General features: G+C 37.9%; 1 protein-coding gene across 2 annotated transcripts; it reads right to left on the minus strand.

The window, feature by feature from the left end:
• Positions 1 to 151: 151 nt before the first annotated feature.
• Positions 152 to 15,228, minus strand: LOC133984595 (AP-1 complex subunit sigma-2). Of its 2 annotated transcripts, none has more exons than XM_062424015.1 (5): positions 15,187 to 15,228; positions 14,268 to 14,446; positions 12,226 to 12,334; positions 11,962 to 12,099; positions 152 to 2,738 (listed from the first exon to the last, which is right to left on the minus strand). In XM_062424015.1, the coding sequence occupies exons 2-5, from the start codon at positions 14,444 to 14,446 to the stop codon at positions 2,691 to 2,693; spliced, it is 474 nt and encodes a 157-aa protein (XP_062279999.1). In that variant the 5' UTR covers positions 15,187 to 15,228; the 3' UTR covers positions 152 to 2,690. The 2 variants fall into 2 exon arrangements, with proteins under 2 accessions (XP_062279999.1, XP_062280000.1); XM_062424016.1 differs by lacking the exon at positions 152 to 2,738 and adding an exon at positions 3,660 to 5,670.
• Positions 15,229 to 16,264: the final 1,036 nt, after the last annotated feature.

A 16,264-nucleotide genomic window follows, 5' to 3' on the forward strand; every position in this document is an offset into this window, starting at 1 on the left:
GCTTAAAGCCTCTCATGCCCATTGAGTGTCCTTCAAACATCTTTGTCAGTGTGTAACAACACTCTGAGAGACATTTGCTCTTTTCATGACTAAATCTCAACCGTCCACTATGTGGGTGACCAGTGAAGAATGAAAGGAAACAAGCTGTGTGTGACAGTACAGGCTCTCTGCCCCAGATTACTCTTTATTGCTGAACTTGACACAGGAAAACACAATCTTCCTCCTTTGCCAATTGCAGCCACTGTGCCAGCAGACTACACTATTCATCCTCTGGAAAACACAAGTCCAATAATGTAATAAACAGGTTGCACTGCATTCATGCTTAAGCCACTGTAAATTTAGCTCACAGTATAGAACGGCATAGATTCTATCAGTCACACAACTGAGATACAGCATATCACATACTGCATACATTATACATGAAAATGCCCATTGAAAATAATACAAAAGTTAGAATAGGAAGATTTTAATATTTCAACTGTGATATACAGATGTTGCAAAAAAGGAAAAAACAAAAAGTGAATGTATATATATTTATATATATATAAACATTTTGGTTTTGGTTTTTACAACACCAGCTTTTAAAAATGTACACAATGTTCAAGAGAAGATAAAATACACACAGAATTCCAGTTCATGTTTGTACAGTCCTGTGTACGAGGCATTTTTGAGGTTTACTAAGTTTCCATTATTTTTAATTACTCATCTAAGTGGCTGGAAATCACTGACACCATTGCTGTTTTAATCATTCAAGTTTTAACTACCTTTTTTCAGAGTCACAGTAGTAAACAGGTAGTTTGTATGCTGTACAGTAGGTCACATGTGGCTGTCAGTGGTCAAAGCTACTTTGTTTTGAGCATTACCAATTTGAGATAGACAGTGAAACAGTTTTTTAAAAGTTGTTTTCAATTCTTCTTGATGAGCTGAAGAGGTTGTAGTTGGGTGGTGCTATGCTGAGAATTACGTAAGGTCAACAAACTAATGTGCTATTGAGAAATAAAGGTCTGAACTTGTTGTGCCTATAAGCACCTGTGTGGGTGGATGTTAGGTGTGATTTAAAGTCAAATACTCAGGTGCCTCGGCTTTAAATTGTTGCGCTGGTCAGAGTTTTGTGTGATTGACACAGGTTTGTTATTAAATGAAAAACACTGTTTACCTCAGAGTATAGACAAAGAGGGCAGGAGAGATTGATATACTGCCATTTTATCCATCTCGGAAAAACACTAAGATGATAATGACATCCCATCTGAAACTTAAGTGTAAAGTTAAAGCTGCATTAATCCAACTGTTTTAAATTAACATTAAATCATGTATCCGTGAATATATTTAGGTATAAAAAGGGTTACTCATAGTAAGGAACCCAAAGAGCACCTACAACCCTGCAGCTCTGCAGTGCTAGAGTTAAAGGACTGTGAATGTTATAGACTACAGCAGATGGTCAGAAACATCACCGCAATGGGATGATGATGGTGCTCCATATCTGATGAAAATGTAAAGTAGGTCATTGTTTGCTGGAATTTTTGTTTTGTTTTTGATTTGCTAACAACGTATTAAGGCGGTAATATTTCGATGCTCTGTGTATGTCAACTTGCATTGGAGTTCTTCTGCCATCTAGTGGTTGAAAATCGACTAATGCAGCTTTAAAAGCTTTAATTCTGCCTCAACAATACTGATTAGATATTTGAAGTGACTGGAATACTACAACATCAATCACTGAAATGTTTTCATCACAAACAATCTAAAAGGAGAAGAACATGAAGAAATTTCAACAGTCAATTTAGTTCTTGCACATAATACATCAATAAATCAAACTCAATGTATTGACATGCAAATGATATGATAATGGGGCATTAACAGTTTATCTCACTTCAAATGAATAGATATCCATCATTCAAGAGATTAAGGCATTCAACATGAGGTGTGAACCTGTATAGAAACTACTATATCAAACAATCACAGGCCCTCATTATATGACATACAACACTTTCTATTCTCAAGCCAGTTCATCCACAGTGATTTCACTTTAAACTGCAGCAGTGCATTACAGTGTAAGTACAGTGGGTCACTTTTAAATGCTTAATATGTTTGAAACTATGGTTAATGTCTAAGATTGTGATGATCACAATGCAATGCTTACTATGAAAAATACCTCTTTGGTTCTGTAAATGTAACACGTGTGACTTCCCTTTACAATATAACATGTTCTTTGGGTCTAACACATTTGTAATTCAGAAATACTTCTGAAATCATAAAATCTATTTCAAATAATACAGTGATTGAATATGGTCAAATCTAAATCAAGTAGTTAACTCAGTACAGCATCTTCATGTGGACCACAAACCATAAACCATATGATGTGGACTGAAAAGCAGCAAAAAAAATAACTTAATGATGCTACATTTTCCCTTGGTACAATAACAGTTACTGTCATCATACTGTACACACATATAACTCAGTAGAAAATAGACAAACAGTGCTACATTGTTTGTCACAGAATATAAAAGGAGAAAACAAAAGCATCGGTGTGGAAAGTTGTGGAGCACAGATGCAGAAGAAAACCATGCATGTGTGTGTGATTGTGAGCGTGCATGTGATAAAATGTGAACTGGGGTTGGTATCGGAAACATACAGCAGAGTAGCTGGCAAAGGAAGGAGTTTGTGGTGAGTGGATGGTGATGACGAGGGCCATTTTATGTCAGTCCAATTTCCTCCAGTACGCTGCGTGGGGTCTCTGCGTCCTGCGGAAGGAGAGAGGAACCACAACTCCTGTGATCAGTGAGCTGCACACCACAGTGATCACACGAGATTTAGACAATAGAGTAACAACACACTCTGCAAGGCCACATTTGATCTCGTGTCACCACTGCCTCAGCATCAATACCGGTGGGGGGGTAATTCACTGACATGACAAACACTCAGTTTCCACTCTGCTTCATGCAAATGACAGTTTACCCTTCAAATTCTGAGTCATTGATTACGTTTTTTATACTTACTATAAGTAAGTTAAGGCTGCGTTAATCAGTATTTTCTTCAGATGTATCTTCCAACCTTTATAATCATTGACTTTAATTTACCCTCTAACCTCTATTTTTAAATTTGAGGAAGTTAAAGCTGCATTAAATCCTCAATATATCAATGCATTGGGTATTATTATTATCATATCAAATGAATGCATGTAAAGTGAAAGGGGTGGCTCATAGTGAGTATCAACCCCGCAGTTCAATTCACCCTTTTACATTAATATTTTAGAAATTGATACTGCACTTGATATGTAGGCCACTATTATTTGTTAAAGCTGCATTAATGGATATTTATACTATTTATACATACACAAACATACTTATTAGTTTGTATCTGTTTTGTGTCTAAGCTGATGTGAATGACAGCATAGATATTATTCAGGAAAACATCAAAGACTGTGAGCTCATGGCAGAAAGAAAGACAGAAGCACTTACTTTTGCATCCTATAACAAGGTTCAGCACAAAGTAAAGAGAGTAGTAGCATCAGAGCAGGGAAACAGATAATCTTGCCTTTTTCATTGTACAGTTAGAGGAGAAAATAGCTCCACTTCTACACAGAGACTTCTGAGATGTCGTGTCATTTTCAGCGCGAAATGTTCAACCCAGATCTTGAAACATTAACTATGCATTATTCACCATTTATAGTCATTTTTCCCCTCTCGGGTAAGATTTTGCAGAAATGATGAATCCCTGATCTCCTTTTTAATGTAGGATAAACATGTTCATCTGAAAAGCATATGGAGCTTGGCAAAATTCAGTGGTAAGATTACTGAGTTTGTTTTTCTCCAATTAGAAGAAAACGGCTGCAATAAAAAGTACTATTTTCTAAATGTCAGACTGAACTTCACAAGGTGTATACACAGGGACCAATCAGTTACAGTAAAGAAAGACACCAGTGTGCTTAATTGCCAAAGAATCATAAGCAATTTATTTACCTTTATTGATAAAAAATACCCTCAATTTGTCTATTAATGCCATCTGTCTTTATTAGTAGAACACAAATGAGCATTGGCAGATCATATAAAACATTTGAAGTGCTTAGCCAGTGTGCATTAATGATAGATAAATAATTTGTAAGGCAAATTATTTCAACTCTTCAAACTGTTTAAATATTTATTATCATTATGGTGTAGAAATCAGAAAGAGCCCTTAGTTAATTAGTGCAAAGAGCAAATATTTCTTTAGCATTAATCCCACTTTCATTGATTTAAATAGGAAATGATCAGGCTCTAAAAACAACGTTATAGATTTAAAATTAACATACTGAGCTTATTAATGCACAGATGTCAAAAAGGCTTGTATTGTCTTCTAAGAACAACAACTCCTAGTAATCACAGCAAGGACAATACCTAAAATTCAGACACATTTTCTTAAGATACAAACCTAAGTTACAAATCCACAAGAGACATGTTAAAGGAACAGGTAACACATGACTTCTGTTGCATTCACTTCACACCCATGAATGTGAGTTCAGTCACAAAAGCGAGACCAATGAGGGAAGCATAAACATATGACATTTAAAAATGATATGATGAACACCTCTTGGATATTAAATATTAAGGTCCTCTATGCTTTAACTAACATCATTAACATAATCATTTCAATCACTTTACACATAAATACTGTATGCCTTGATACTATACGGTATAACTGAACACAGTCTGACATGTTTGTGCACCTGTACTACAACCTGTGCAACAGGGGGCAGACTTCCCCCACATATTCTGAGTGGCACTGGCACAGATGAGCAGAAAAGGAAGTAGAGACTAGGTGAAGAACATCTATCATAACTAAATAGTTTTGACATGATTTGTCCTGTTTAACTTCTCCTTGACAAATCAGCACTTTAAATGTGAACAGACTTCAACAGTTTAAAGTGACTTTCAATCATGTGCCATCTTCATCCAATGGTGTACACTTTGTTTTTCCACCCAAAAAAAATAGAGCAGCTAATTTCAGCAAGTTTTATGTATTTAGAAATGTAGCTGCTGAATCATTGGTTGAACTAAAAAATGCATTTCTTTGTTAAGCTTGAAGTTAGATCAAAAATCAACAATCTTAAATCAAGGTCCCCCTTATTAGATATCTCCCAGAGCTTTAAGCCAAAAGCCCCAGAAGAATTATGGTACATTAAGTGGATCAAATTCTTGGTCAAACAGTACACTTTGAGTCATCCTGGCCCATGATGCAAACTTCCTACTTTACAGTGATAATAATAAAAAAAGAGGTGTTCAACTTGCGCAATGAAACCAACATTAAGAACACCAATGACAGGCATGTAACAATGTTTCACCGCAAAACATGAATAAACATGTTGCTGACTCACTTCTGTGGATAGTATTATAAAGTTTTCAGGCCCCAGTAACCGGAACATCCAGCCTCATTGTGTTAATAATTTACTGTACTTTTAATATTCTTTAAACTTCGTGATAATATTGTATCATGACTGTCATGTAGTGAATTGAATAGTGAGCCAAGAAAATTCTTGCATCCCCAAACCAGTGACAATGACAGGTGCTCAGAGGGCAGAGAGAAAGGTGCCAGGCACTGAGGAGCTCAGCATGCAGGGTGGATAGCAGCAGCAGCAGCAGCAGCAGCAGCGATGGCAGCCATTCAGTACACAGGCAAATTAAAGTACTCATGACGGGGCTGAGGGAGAGAAATGCACACAGCTTAGAAAAACACAGCGACATTGCGTCCTACTGTAACAGCCACTTCATTCAGCCACTTCTTACACATGACATGCAGGAGACAGAGCAGCAGGCAGGACGTATCACTTGGTGACAAAGACAAAACAACTCACTATTTTCTCATTTTCTATCAAAAATATAGTTCCACTTTTTGAGGAATGTGTTGATATGCTTTCTTGCAAGTTTTCGCTGGGATAATTCTCATGCCTGTGCTTTCAATATGAAGCTAGAGCCTGAAAAGAAGAGCAAGAAAGAACTGCTAGCCTGGTACTGTTCAAATTCAAGAAATCCACATACCAACACCTCAAAAACTCAGTAATAAACATGTTATATGTCATATGTTTAATCTGTGAACAAACAAGATTTGTGGGATTCTTACTCCAGGAAATCACTGCACCTAGCCCAGAAATTGTCCTAGTTCATAAAACCACAAAGTGCTTTTCACAAATTATTTGACTTAAACAAACAAAATACAACATATTGATTAGTGAGCTTCAGAAGGTTGTGTTGGTTGGAGGTTGTTTTTTTTTAACCTTGAGACAGAGCTAGGCTAACTATTTTCCCCTTTCCAAACTCCATGCTAAGGCTAAGCTAATCCTCTGCTACCGTTAGCTTGATATTTAGCATAAATGAAAGTGGTCCCAATCTGCTGATTTGACTGGTGGCCAGGGAACGAATAAGGGCACTTCCCAAAAAGTCCATCTATTCCTTTCACTCTCATTTTAACAATATAATTTGTTGGAGAATTTTACTTTTTCTCCATAGTCCAAGTCAGACAAACTCACAGTGGTTCTTATGCCTAATAGTGTCGTTAGCTTAATTTATCTCATATTCTTTAGGAAAATATATCTTATCTGAGTAAGAGGAAAAAATTGTAAAATTCCCCCAAAAGCAACAACATTTAATTGAGTTTGAGTGGGGTGAGATGAACACTTTGAAACTATGGAAACAGTTTGAGTCCTGTTTCACTTTAAGGTCTTCTTAAATGTGTATAACTACAGGCACACAGTCAAAGTGTCAGTTATCCAAACCACAGAGATTCAATTATACAGTAGTGTAAACAGTGTCAATGAAATGTTGGAGAATGAAAAACAAATACACACAGACTAAGACAAACTTTGTTTACAATACAAACATGTACTTTCAGCCGTAGAGAAGCTGTTACTATTGACAGTAGACCAGGAACAAGCCCAGGGACACTGTCTTACTGGAACTGAGCTACAGACAGACTGACAGTATAAAAAGACTGAGACTAGCTCTCTGACTAGAGGGCTCTAGTTGTACAGACGGCCTAGATCCACAGACACAGAGTATTCACCTCAGCGAGCCTAATTCTGGAAAAGTCCAGAGGACTCAGAGGACACATTTGGGACCATCATACCTGTAACATTTTTATAAAAACAAAAAAGTAAACAGAATGACATACCACTGGTCAACTACGGTCAAGGGAAAATGTCTCAGGAACCTACAGTGTTAACACATCAACAGGATAAGTTCAGGGATCAGTAGATGAACCGCGCACCACCGTAATAACAATGCCCTCTTCATGGGGACTTCTCTACTTAATTTATCTCTAAAGTCTCAGACGCAGAAGTGAGCTGAGCTGGAAATCTTCTGAGGCATCATTATTCTAACAGAAGATGTGCTTGCTGGCGCCAAAGTAATGGCCCGCTCCTGAGAAATGTTTCATTAAAGGCTTATTAAAATAGCTTCGACCAAATCCCTTGTGGTATGTTTTCCATGTAATTACTGCACTATGCACTATCAATGCCAGAGGAACCAGATCCAAATGCACCTCAACTCAACCCCAGCTTTATTTCACCCAAGCGGTTTCTTTTGTATACACTATGTGTAAAACTGCTGCGGGTTGACGATAAATCAAGTTCCCCTACATGAAATGAAAGAATGGATTTTGTGTTTTTGTTTGTTTGTTCATGCGTCTTATACACCACCTGTTGAAAATTTGACAAAACTTGGAAATCTAGGATCTCACCATTTCAATCACAGTAGTTTAAAAGTTCAGCTGATTAGCCTGATGGCTAAATTACACCAACAAGGAGTTTGTTCATCTCAAGTAGCAGAGCCATTTCTAAATTTGATCTTATTGCTGTCTTGATTATAAAATGACCTCGACGAGAAGAGGCACTGAAATAATAACTAATTATTAATAAGCTTTGGTGCTTGGAACGGTCACAATGAATGCTTGTTTTCTTTGCAAAGAAAACCACTGAAACATTCAAAATGCAGCTTTTTTTTTTGGCTGGCAGCTTCTTTTTTTCCTCAGTCAACAAATCCCATTAAAAGACCAAAACTAACAATGAATTCAGTCCTACTAAGAACTATCATTGGTGTAGCCAAAGACATGAAATAGCTTTTTCCTATATGCCATAACGTTCCACTGTTGTCCACAAAAATGATTAAAAAAAACCCCACCAAAGAGCCAAATTATAATAATTATAATATTAATATAATATTACCTTAATACCATGAACATGGGCACTGTAGTTTATTTTTAGTCAATTAGCTAATGCTGCACACGTGTATTAGTAATAATCCACAAATGAAAATAGTTTTCAACAAATATGCTATTTACTCCTGGTTGAGTAACGTTTGCTAAAAACTACCCAGCTGTTTTAGGAAGTCACAGAGCCAGTTTTTAAAAAAAAATGAAATGAAATAATGGTGACATCTTTTTAAAGATGAATGTCTGTAGCCTCTAGCCCATGTGTCCTACTGACACATGGGCTAGAGGCTGAGTGCCACAGATAAGGTGGGGAAGTTGGAGAGTGTTAAGAGATAAAAATCAGGCATTGTTGGTTTTTCATGGAAGTTGTTGACAGAAAAAAATACCGAGTAACGTTGACTATATTCATTAATAACATGACAGCTACTACTACAACTTACTTTGAGGTCAAAAGCACCATATGTAATACATGGGGAATTAATATTAGTACAAGTTAATTAACTACTATTTGAGTGTTACTCTTCAGAGATCATTTACCACCTTTAATATCCAACATACATAATCATTAATCTGAGCAATTTCAATCAGTGCTATTAGTAAAACAACAAGCTACTCTTCACACAGGCAGCATAGCTCTTCCACTTCAATTTACAGTCCCAATTCAGATGAACTTTTAACATTTTACAAATTGCATTAGTGGGGGGAAAATCAAATAGATTGCAATAATGTCAAAATGATCCAAATTTAGACTATAACACCAACATCTTACATCAAATTGAAAAGTGTTGAATTATGCCACCTGTAAGTGAAACTGAGTGTTCTCAGACATGACCTAAACGTTAATGTTTTAGTTCATGCCTGTTATGACTCTGTGGTCATGTCACGTTTGGTTCACTCAGAGTCATGAGACAGTCATACTGACAGAAGTACATGCAGGTAGAAGTTCACGGCACGCAGTACTGGAAACCCATGCTGACCGACTGACTGCACCAGTCTAGTAGTTACCAATTGACTGGCCGGAGGCATGGATGGACTCTAGGCCCTTTACAAGATCTCCTCATTTGGCAAACTTCCCCAGTCTTCACTCTGGCTCTATAAATACAGAATTGAGCCAATCAAAGACCTTTTTCTGCCTCCCTCCCTCTCAGGGTAAACGTGGATTGGCAATCTTGGAGGTTTTGACACCACTTCTTCCAAAGCGAGAATTTCAGTGAAATGATCTCAAATAACTTCTCACTTCCTATCCTTAAAAGGAAAAAGCCTACATTAAGAACTTACCATAAGCCTTTTAGGATCACTGCACAGTATGTTCTCTACACTGCAGCGACCTGATGGCCCAGCTGACTGTAAATCAATGCACACCTTCACAGTTTGTCCTGAGGGATTATGGGCTTGGCTGCAACCTCCTCGCAGCGAATGGTCACGGGCCACATTTGGATTTTCTAATGCTCCATGAAATTATTGCTTATTTCATTACGTACGTCAGGCTTCTTTCTATTACAGATTTGGTAATGTGTAAAATGTCAAAGTGGGTCAAAGTTTTTAAACTGTGTCTTCTGTATATTATCTTTATTCAGCTGTGTTTTGTTTTGGACAAAGATGAGCACACTACCACAGAGCAAAACACTCATCCACATGTTATTGATTTTAATTTGTTGTATGTTCCATCTATATACTCAGGGACTACGGGCAGAAAATAGCAACTTGCTAAAACCCCCAGTGCAATGCATCTCTCCTTGTTTTATACAAGGTTAATGTTTTATTGTGCACTGTCCCTATTTAAATAAAATAAAAAGTTTAGGGTGCATTTCTCTAGAGGCAATGTACTTTGTATATGTATATGTATTATTAGGTTATTTTTAAACTGCATACTGTCCTGCCTCAGTACATATTTCTGTCAGTAACGGCCAAATTTGAGTTATCTTTCATGTTGCGTGTTTAAGCGTGGACCATAGTTCACGTTACCCTTCTCTACTGGATGCTAATGAGCTTGTAGCACTGGCCTAATTTTACTTTCCTGAACTCATTAGCAGTGGCCTTTTGGCTCACTCAGTGTTGAACAAACAAATCCAGCAACAACCAATAGCCTGCTGACACTGCTTAGGTCAATACTAGAATAGTTTGTAAATCCAAATACATTGTACATTTATACTCCATTTACTGTGTTCTTAACATTAAAAAAACTGCACTTACAAAGTTTTGAAATTATTTCTACAGTATTTTATTTTGCAGTGTAACGATATCTGAATTATCTGAATGTTTAAGCTTCTGGATTTAATCCGACATCAACAGATTGAAGTGAAAGAGAACCTCTTTTCTATTAACATTCATACTGAGCTGTCATGCTGTGACCGGTGAATTGTTGATGTGTGGTGCTGGATATGCTTACAGTCAGCACCATATCTGCAGTGACACTGTGGTTTTGCTGCTGTAGCCAATCTGGGCCACAAAGTGTTTGAGTGGTCTTAGTAATGCAGACAATGAGGCTTTGTTGCTGGGCTGCAACATGAGCCCCCCCCCCCCCTCACTTCAGCTGTCAACCAAAGAGACTAAAAAATGTGAAGATAATCACATCATTTCAGAAATTTTACTGACGCTAAAAAGGAGAACAAAATTACTGAATGTTTACACTATGTGCTATTGATGTTGACTCAACATTAAATCATCATGTGTACGCTTGCATCCACAGCTCTAGACTACAGGTTTCACTACTTTCTTTCTTTTAACTGATAAACACAGTTTGATTTTTCACTTTTCTATTATTATGAGGTTTCCCACATACAGTATATGCTGCTGACAATGAGTTATTGCCTAGTCAGTGTCTAGGATCACAGTTACATCAGAGATATGAGGGTTGAAGTCAATATGAAACAGAAAAAACACACCAGCAACTTCAATATCTGTAATGTGTTCCTGCCACTTGAAATATAACCGTTGCTGCTGTGTTGTTTCTGCTGGTGGTGGTGAATCTACTTCTAAGGGTACTGATCTAACACTAAAGTGAGGGTGAGCTAGGTTTTTATAAACTGTACCTGAAAACAGGCGCGTCTGAAAGTCTATATTCTGCAAAAATCACAACAGTAAAGAATACACAGGCAAAGAGAGAAACACGTCAGCTGATTGAGGTTAAGAAATGAAACGGAGGACGATAAAGCTCTGTGAGGCCAATGAGAGGAACATCACAGGAAATTAAATGGAAGACATTTGACAAATAAAGCTGGATGAGTGTATTCGTGCAGCTTGGAAAACCAAAATAAGTTAAAGATGGAAGAATGTATCACCGATCAGAAAAAAATGTGAAAAATGACACAGCAGGAAGAACTAGCAACATTCAAAGACTTCCTGAGCAAGTGTGTCAAGTATAGCTACTCGTTTCTGTGGTAACAAGATTCATATTTCTTCAAGTGACTGTAAACATTCAGTCTCACCTTGAATAAACCTTAAAACATTTAGTAAAGTGAGATTTGACACTCTATAACATACCTGCTATAATTCACTAACATTCACACTAAATGAATGTAGACTACCAAATCAAAACAGGTATCACATTTTTTTAAGGAGGATCTTTCATAAAAGCTTTGTGATTCATGTTAATTTGAAGAACTTAAATAGTATCCTTAAATGAGGATGTTCTGCTTCTTTTTTCTAAGTCCTTCTATTTCCCCTGACTTTGGTCTCAAGAATCAGAAATGTAGATTATTGATGAGGTGGGAGGAAGAAAACTAAACAAAGTCATTAGTATGAAATCAATATTTTCTCTACTTTGATTCTATCAGTGTGCCTTACCTCCTGTAGCAGGTCAGCCTGCTCAATGGCCTTCAACACATTCTTTTTGGATGTCTCCTGAGCTTCCCCACCCAGCAAAAACTCATCCAGAATGAAGTAGGCCTTCTCAAAGTTGAAAATTATGTCTAACTCGCACACCTGTTGAGCAGAAATGAAATAGCAATGATTATCACTGAAAATCATTTTGGGATGTGTAGGTTTGCCACCTGTTGAGCACAACATTTGAAAACAAAGAGAGGTAAGAAAGAGACAGCACAAACGCACACTGCCAAAGTATTTATCCAGCAGCTCCACATATCTGTGGATGATCTCCAGTGTGATGAGCTCGTTGTCCTGGTCCTCGATGGCACAGCAGAAGTACAGGCTGGCATATCTGCAAAAGAGTGACAAAACAGAGAACATTCTCTCATTGTGGAAAAACTGCAACGTCAACCTGACAAAGAGAATATATAAAAAGAGCTGACTTTATGCATTTTCAACACTTAAGACTTGATTTCCAAGTAATACACTGTCTCCCAGGTCGCTGTAATTGTGCTGAGATAGCAGTTCCTTGTTATTAAGGGCTGCTGTTTACTGTGTGCAGGGTATTCATTTAAAAACCAAAAGCCGGATGCAGGAGGCTGTATCAGTTAAGCCTCATTCTGCCATGGTTCTTTATCCCTGATAATCCCTAAGGCACTCTTTAAGCATGTGATGATTGGCTAATAAAGGAGCAGGTCAGTTGATCTCACCAGCAGGGCAGAAAGGCACAAAGGACTACACTGTTGATCTTAAGAGAGACGTGGCTAAAATACTGGCACAAGTCTCCAACAGTACAAGATTGCAACCAGTTGGCATTTCCAATCAATGATCAATTGATTAACAGTTGTCTTTGAATTCTTTAATTGTTTCGTGGTGCGCTCCATCCTTGTCTGCTGTTTGTGCAAGTGAATGCAAGGCACAGCCAAGCTCAGGAAACACAAAAGGCTTCAGTTCAGTTGTCTGCAGCACAGAGAAGTGAAGCAACGCTTTAACAAGCCACCAGTCACAGCAAGAGGAAGTTAAAGAGTCAAACCTTTTGAAGCAAAGCTATTACAGTATGTAGAGGATGTTGCTAAAACAATTAGCTTCTTAGTGTTGTATTTGACAGTTAGATCCTTATGTTAAACATGGGTTTTTTCTCTACTTAAATTCATTTTTGAATGTTTATGACTTTGTTGGGTTTCATAGTCAAAGGGACATATTCTTTTCCAAGCACGGCAGGAAGCCAATAGCCTTTACTGTGGTAATATTTTCAATTAGCAAATATCAAGGTGATTCAATTTGGCAAAAAAATGTGAGCAAGAGTAGTTCCTTCAGTCATGGATTCAGGCTTCTTTCTGAGACACGTTCAGAATTTAAATGAATCCGGATAGCTAAAACAACAGGGTTTCTGTTCAGTTGTCTGAACTGTTTGTTCTGCTTCATGGCTACATTGTATATTTTATGTTTCATGTTGTGGTATTTTTACATCAAATGGGGCCTAAACCTCAACAAAGCAGCAACAGTTATTGTGTCCTGAGGCTCAGCTGGCTCTGGGGCAGATCATGTACCAACAAATCGGACCTGACATCTTATTATTTCCGTTTCTTCTCACTTAAGTTTCTGTGTCCAAAAGTAATACAAAAATCTAATATCTGTGGCTTCTTATAGCTTGGTAAATACCCAACATTGAATCATGTTCTCAAAATAATTACTTCTCTTGGACCTATTTCCCACATTTTTGCTGAAGGTGAAAGTTTTGCTAATTTTTGGCTCAGAAATATTTAAGAACACTCAGATAGTTACTTCCAAGAACTTACTTTTTACATGCTGGTCTTTATTAAGGAGGAAAAGATCAATTCTGACCCCTGCAGTACAGGTAAATCCACAGGCAGTGGTCTTAATGACTTAACAGTCAGAGGAAGTGTTTAATGACACTGGTATACCTTAGTATTACTTAGTATTATTAAAATGCTAGAGTAACTGTTGGGGGTTAACAAATGGCTGAGGGCCACTGATGGGTTCTTGTGCTGAGTCGGTCCCTGTTGGGTCCCCTGGGTTCACAGATAGTCTGCCTGCCAGTCTGTTGGCACGGCAACAGAATATAATGAGCCTAAATTAATGCCCTTTCTCATTGCAGCGATGATGTCTTCGCCTCTTTGATAAAACTCTCTCCCAATTCCCCAACTGAGCCACGTCAATGAATGATGGGTCTGTGAATTGCCCAGACGAGTGTGAGAATTGTATTCTGAGAGCGTTCACCCGGAAAATGCTTTGTTCATAAACATGTCCCAATTTCTACTTACCTCTTGTACACAACCTTGAGGTCCCTCCACTCAAGAAAGCTGCACATTTTAGGCTTTCGAGCCAGGACCGTCTGCACCAACTCTCTGGTGATCTTCTTTTTCTCCTTATCAGACAAAGGCACGTACCATTTCTGAAGCCTGAGCTTGCCTTGTCGACTGAACAGAAGCATGAACTGCATCTGAAATTAAGAGATGGGAGAGGAGAGGAGAAAAAAACAAGCACAAGAAGAACTATGAAACACAATGAGAGATGGGAGGAAAGAGTGGGTGATTAAAAGACATCTGCAGAGAGAAACAAAGAGCATTCAGAAGAACACGTCTCAACATTTTTTATGTGATGATGTGGGATGTTTACAGTCAGACTGATTCAGACAAGTGAAGAAAAACTGAAGAAATTACAGGACGATTATAGGAGACGTGTACAAGCATTTACCAGGATGCAAGACAAATTCAATTTCATGAGTTCATTCAACTCAGGAAGCTAATTATCACATGTATATACCAATTAAACATGTGCTATCATTGAGTTAGTGACCTTAAGTTATTAGTGTGTGCGGTCTGCTGCCATGTGTTTAACATAAACAGAGCGCACTTCCTGGTTCAAATTCAGCCTGAGCAGTAACCATGGATAACCTACTGAATATGTTTATTTCACTCAAACAGGGAACACGACACCTGACATTTTTATAGGCAATTCAGACTCCGGTAGACTCCAGTTACCCTGCAGACATGACTGAAATCATCAACTCGCCTTATCAACACAGCCCCGTTAACGGAACACCGGTAACAACACCGTTATTCTGCGGTAAGTCCCTTCACCAACCGGCTAGTCTGTTTAAAATACAACACACGACCAAGTAAAGCGTGTGTGTATATTTTCATACAAACGGTTGAACAGTTTAAGCTTAAAACTACTTACCTTCAATGAAAACACTGTGTGCCCCCTCTGAAGAAATGAACTACCCAGCGCCACCCTGAAACACGGCCAGTTGGCATCAAGTTTCTGATTGGCCAATGGGGCTCTCACGCCGTCGCTCATTGGCTAAGGTTTTGGTGTTCGATAGCCCCCGCCTTTTCGACGCTTTAACTTGCTAGTGTGCGTGTGAGTGGCTGATAGAGACGTCAATCATAACTCAAGGAGCCGAATGGTTCCGCCCACTTACACGTCATTAACAGAGGTCTCAGCTAAGTAAACAGAGGAGGAACCATAGACATATGTCTGTGGGAGGAACCACCAGCTTTATTACAACTAGGAGTGGCAAGTGTAATGACTTTAGAGGAGACTAACAGTGTGTTTGATGTGAATTTTAATAATGTGCAATATTACAATACTGTATATGCTATAATTTTGATAGAATGTGAGCAACAAACACTTAAAGGTATTAAAGTTGTGGTTCACCTACAGCAGAAGATACATAAATAAATCTCACTTCTTGTTTACTGTATTTGTCTCTGACATTTCTGCTTACATTCTAATGCTGTATGCAGGTGAATGGGTGATTTTTTGTTGTGATTCATTTGTGTGAACTGAACCTTTAAACTTCATTTGGAAAATGTGCTTTGCATTCAACTGGATACAGAAAAGTGTAAAAAAAAAAAAAAAAAAAAAACCTATATTTGCTCAGATAAGTGATTTTTACATAGTGTTGTCCCATTTTCCATTCAGCATTTGGAGCGTTTGCACCCTCTTGAAGACATACTGCTCACACAGGTGAAGCAAACCTTAGTTTTAAGACAAACAAGACATGACATGTTGTGTTTGTATCTTTATTAGAGAACTGATAGTTGAGAAATTAGGTCATGAGGGAAGAGAAAGATGGAATAATGACTTGCATCAAGGGTCCTCAGCTGGATTTGAGTTCAGCACCTTAAACCCCCAGGCTACCAGGGCGCCCCAACATACTCTAGTTTTATATTTTATTATTTAACATGAACCATTCTATAGGTCATGGATTCCCTACTTTTTTGCATGTGTTAAAATGGAACATCTACTTTCA

Source organism: Scomber scombrus, chromosome 8 (assembly GCF_963691925.1).
Source record: "Scomber scombrus chromosome 8, fScoSco1.1, whole genome shotgun sequence".
NCBI classification, from domain to species: domain Eukaryota; kingdom Metazoa; phylum Chordata; class Actinopteri; order Scombriformes; family Scombridae; genus Scomber; species Scomber scombrus.